This window comes from Branchiostoma belcheri, unplaced genomic scaffold (assembly GCF_001625305.1).
Source record: "Branchiostoma belcheri isolate BF01 breed outbred unplaced genomic scaffold, Haploidv18h27 scaffold100, whole genome shotgun sequence".
NCBI lineage: Eukaryota > Metazoa > Chordata > Leptocardii > Amphioxiformes > Branchiostomatidae > Branchiostoma > Branchiostoma belcheri.
The window spans coordinates 971164-976633 of NW_017802381.1; the positions used below are offsets into that span (position 1 = coordinate 971164).

Here is a 5470-nt window from a genome sequence, read left to right on the forward strand (position 1 = left end):
TTCTTCAATAATTACGCAAATTAGATCCTGGTTTATATAATTGCCATCTTGTATGTCCAAGCAAGACCTACATACTGAAAATCACGACGATCTATCGACCGGTTCTTGAGTTATACTTACATATTTTTCAACGAACTGCTGTGGGGTCACTTCTTCCCAAGCACGAAAACTACCTGAAGTCCGAAATTCATGACCCTATGTCCAGATTACGTGATATCAAAACTAGACGTTCCGCTGCAGTATTATAACACGCCGCACTTCAACAAGAATAAGACCTACCCACCTACCGAGTATCAATACATCTAAAGCCTTCTCGAGTTATCGTGATACACACACGCAGTGAACGAGGTGGTTTATTCGATGGTTATCGCACTTGACCAGGGATTATATCTCACCATATACACCGAGGATAAGGCGGGGCATTAACGTTATTATCATACAGCCTAGAACGAGGCGAACATCGGCAGACATAGATTATGTAAACTGAGCCCTAATTTGAATAATTGGTCAGTAATAGCTATAATTCCCTAGCAGGAAATTTGTTGACATAAAAATGTCATTGAGTAGAGAATATGATCAACGGACATAATTCACGCAAATGAGGATCTTATTTGCATAATCACTGAGAAACATTTATAATTCGTCAGTTGTAAGGCCGTGCGAGGGTATGAGATCGTGGAACTCTAGTTATTATATGTTGTTTTATTGTAGTTCCTTCGTCTGAGACTCGACAGCTATGAAAATATGTCCTACCAGCTGTTATGAATAATTCTTCCTTTACTACTCATCTCGCTCCGTACGCTATTTGATTATCTGGTGTGTATTCAACGGCTTTCGAGCCTTGTTAGAGATTGACCTTGGCTATACGAGTTAGAATAAGAAAAGGCAAGAAACTGGCGAATATTGAAACACAAAAAAGTTTCTGACTGGTTCTTCTAGAGTTCCCGCTTCTTGTGCCAAAGTTTCAAAGTACAAGTAGTCGAGAAAAAGACTGTCTAATCTCAGACTGTGTGACAATGGCTGAATGACGTTTTTCACTTCACCGGTAAATGTATGTATGTATGTCAACTGTTTGTAGGGAACTATCTAGCGGGAACTACTGACCGTTCCACTGTGTAATCGGTAGACCTACTAGTAGGGTTTGATTTGACGTTTTAGGCAGAAGACCCCACCGGAATACGCCAAATCGTCATGCGATAGTTTTATAAGCTTGGCGCGGCTTCCAATGATTCATCCCGGCTGCATGGCCGATGATAGAGGAACGTCCGGATCAGTTACTCACCAAGCCTGATGCAGAGGTTTAGGCTTGGACTTATTTTGACATGTTCTGGGACATTTTATTGACCTTTTATTGGTATTTTTCATTACGCCAGCCAAATTGAAATAAAACTGTCTATATACGAAAGCCCTAAAACACAGAAACGCCTAAAACACGCCAAAAATAAGCCGAACCCTAAACCTCTGCTTGGAGAGTACAGATCAGTAGGAACAGGTGCAGATCAACACCATAGCTGCGCCACTGGGACGGCTGTTGTCAATGAGGCCATACAAAACTTCCAGACAAAGCACTATACTCGCTAAGTCCTTGCCGTTATCACATTCGTACTTGGTCTGGAGACAGATGCTAATATTTTTGTGACGTCCTGAAGTGACGGGACTGTTGAGAGTTGATATTGAATGCCGGCATGGGGACCACGTGGTCGCGGACATGGCGACATGACTATAAACGTCTCGGAGCGGACACAGAACTGCGACACGGAATTTCGCGGACACTAAATAAATCTACACTGGGTCACAACACATGAGTTCTGTCTTTGCCGCGTAGTTTAAGCTCAGATTAGACAACAGTGAAATTCTACGTGCGATAAAACAGACACTGAATTCAATCTACCTCCAGCCCGCTGGATTTGGCCCAAATGCTGCCGTCCAGGCCACAAATCGCCGCCATGGTGACGCACTGAGTCGCCACCAAATGTTGATCGACATACTGCTGCCAGCTCATACTGGAGATTTTCTTGAAGTCTCCTCCCGTGAAGAATATTACACCAGACTTAAGTCCTAGCTGTGACTAATGGGTCCTGTACTAGAGTGTCCTTGGTTGGCAGTGACGATCTATTTAAATGTCATCCTCTCCTCCAGACCCCCGCCGATCACAAACTTTACTTCACCCCAGAGGAATGCCGGGACGCCTGGCCACGAGGGGCGGGGTCGGCTCTCGGCAGTTTTCGGAAATCTAGAATGGATTTACAAGTGACTCTGGGGGAGGGACAGGCTAGGAACTATGGCGTGAGGAACCCTTATTCACCACCTTACCAATAACCAAGCACGGGGCAGGACAAACATGGTTTCTGTTCAATAATTAAAAGACAAACTGAAAATAACGATACACCTTTTCCAGTCTATAAGAAATTAGTAAATCATAATGTATATATTATCTTCCCTCCGGAAATGTGGTCTCGTCTATCTAAAAATATATGATCTCTGTGCATATCTAACCATTTGAGTTCGGAAATAACCCGATATGCCTGAATGTTAGTCTCCATCAATGGCTGAGGAGGAAAGCGGTGTGAGCGGCAACAAACTCCAGTCCACATGTTCTTTCTTTCACATCAAGTTAATGTCTGGAAACACGCATTGATCAATCGCAAAGTTTTCTATAAGTTGTATTTCCTTAAATAGATCTGGCTTGTGGGGAAGGGTTTGACATGTCTGCCTGCCATTATTGGGGTACAATAACAGAGCTGATGATATTTCATCGTGTGCTGGAGGGCGCACCCTCCCATGTTTGGAAGTGAGTGAATTTTTCAGAATGACTGGGTCGACTGGCCTGCTAGTATTTTTTGTCAGTGGAAGAGCATGTGATGTGCGCGTCTGGATCCCGCGGTGGACAAGTGTTCCTACCCCGGAATGTTATCTCCTACAGGCAGGGATCAGCCGGGGGCACGGCTGGTATGAGAAATGCAACGAATATCCCACCCATCTCTCGACAGGATAGCCAGTACATGGGAGATACATGTGCGTGTATCATTACTATGTGGTGATAGGAACAGTTTGAACGCGCGCGTTTCTGTTCGGCTTTTTTAACGGTATCGCTCAATGCAAGGCCGATTATTTTTGGCCACTTCTAGGCATAGAGCTAGAGGTACTTATTATATAAAGTGAGTATAATGTAGTTATGTCAGGAGATGGCGGTGGACCTTTGCTTTGAAGCTTTGTGGATTATATTCGGACGGAAAGCAGCTGTTTGGAAGAGAGTTCCATAATTTTGCAGTCCAGGGGAAGAAGCTGTTGTTGTAAAATGATTTTGAGACAGGTATGTTAACGGTGTATTGATGAGAACTGGAAGAGAACCTAGTGGCACGCTGAAAGGTTCTGAGCGGCGGAACAAGAAGTGCAAGTTCTCCTGAACATCGACCGTGAAAGTATCTGTAAAAGAGGGATAGGCTAGGGATGCGACATGCATCATTGCATCATTCTATAAAAACTGAAAAGTAGACATTTCACGCTTTTCCCAGAGATTTTCCGAAGATTTTTTTAAACTGCTATCTTTACAACAGCAAAATAACTTGCAACAACCGCTATTCAGCAGCCAGAAAACACCCTACCTTTAAAATAGTTTTATTGCAAGCTGAGAACTCAAGCTAGTTACCAAAACAGAAGTTCCGTTGCAGTACCACAGAAAGCCGACAGGAGACTCACAATCAAACTTGTCCTCTGTTTTGTTGTGTTGACAGTCCTGCTATTAAATCACAAACACTCTCAGTCACAAACGCTGAACGATACGTCAGGTAATGACGTCGACTTACTAATAGTTAAATCATGTGATGTAAAAATTCAAAAGTCCTCTAATTAAACTAAAAGTTTTTTTTTCTCACATCCGCTGATTTTACTTCTATATAGAGATTGAATTTTGTGGCGCTATCCAATAACTAAACAATTCACACAATAACGTGGTGGAAACATGGCCTTCAACATGTTAAACAAAGGAAGGATTGCATTCATGCTACTCTACTGACAACAATTTTTTTAGCTCAAAATGATTTTATACTTAAGTGCCTTTAACCAATTTTTTCTCGCCACACACAAAACCCGACCGATCTTGATTCCAACAATTCCCGCCTTTTGCTGATGATCGTGATCGTGATATTTGCAGGAAAATCATGCACAAAGACAAGCCTAAACACTTCAACTACAAATTAAGAAATCACATCTTAGTAGACAGAAGCAATCATAAAGTAGGTGTTACCCTTAACAACCAACTTTCTTGGTCTCAGCATGCACATACCATTAGGCCACGCCGATTTAATTTTATGGATGACATCCGCGCGCGCATTGATTTTCACCTGTTGTCAAAACAAAAAAAGATCATGTCCGCCGAGGCTCTGGCCTGGCTCTAGGCCTGGGTAGTCCATGATATTTAGCGACAATACGGAGCCGGGCACCCAGGCTGCGAAGCTCCACGACTCAAGAACTCAGTACATACGTACAGTGCCGATTCATAAATTCCGCAATTGCGCAAAAAGCCAGTATGTGCCGGCTAGCGCTTGTCGTATACGTCGCTAAGTACTGTCGCTAAATCACAATACCAGCTTTGTATTCCTGTAGTTTTGCAGCATTTTTATTTTTGCCCGGAATTTTTTTATTCGCCCGCGCGCACTAGTTTGGGGGGCTTCAGAGGATGTCATCCAAAAATTAAGGAGGCGTGGCCTTACTCAAAGCTGATAGGTACAATGTATACAACTTCCCCAAATTATTTAAACAAAATGCCTTAACATGTTTAGTCAGACCGTCAACTTCCAACACAATAATAACATGCCTCCTATATAGCTACATATACATGTATGTAAGGGACAAGCATTTAGAAATAATCAGAGAATGTTTGATATGTTTTCCATAATTTGATGCTCCAGACAAGTCAGTCTCACATAAACATGTAAAACATTACTATTAGCCAAGTTGAATTGAACAAGAAATGTTTAATTATTTGCTTACACAAAACAACTGAAGCAGACATCTAGAACACAATCTGTCGTCCACTATAAGGGGCCTTCCGTTAACTTATAGTAGGAGCGGTTGGAGGGCCCCGGTGCAGCGCGGTGTGGCAGGGCTGTGGAAAAGGTGTAACGCATGTCGTCGTGGGCCTTCGTACAAAACACTTCCCTACAGCCGCCACCTGCCGTCTCCTGCGACAGCTGCCTTATGTGAAATGGACTATACCACACTTCTTTCAGGAGGGAGGGGGAAGAGCCTGCATTGCGCATCCTCCCATGGCAGGGGCAGCGGCTCCGAATTCCTTCTCCACCCCTTACCCCTGCCGTATAACCTCGCATCTTCTACTCTACGACCCCAGGAATATTAATATTCATGAGCTTGCCTTATTTGGCATGACCCCATTTCTGACTTGGGCGGCGAAGGGACGTCACCCTCCCCGCCGGCGACTCCGCCGCCGCCCGGTGACGAGCCCGTTAAC

At 43.7% G+C, this 5470-nt stretch overlaps 1 protein-coding gene across 2 annotated transcripts in view; it reads right to left on the bottom strand.

Moving 5' to 3' along the window:
• LOC109473600 (profilin) overlaps positions 1 to 2195 on the bottom strand; it is a 9072-nt gene extending 6877 nt beyond the window's left edge. Inside the window, exon 1 of one of the 2 annotated variants that reach the window (XM_019773535.1) lies at positions 1892 to 2195. In XM_019773535.1, the coding sequence (XP_019629094.1) occupies positions 1892 to 2002 (111 nt within the window). In that variant the 5' untranslated portion in view covers positions 2003 to 2195. The remainder of the gene's footprint in view (positions 1 to 1891) is intronic. The other variant, XM_019773518.1, reaches the window with a different exon arrangement.
• Between the last annotated feature and the right edge of the window lie 3275 nt (positions 2196 to 5470).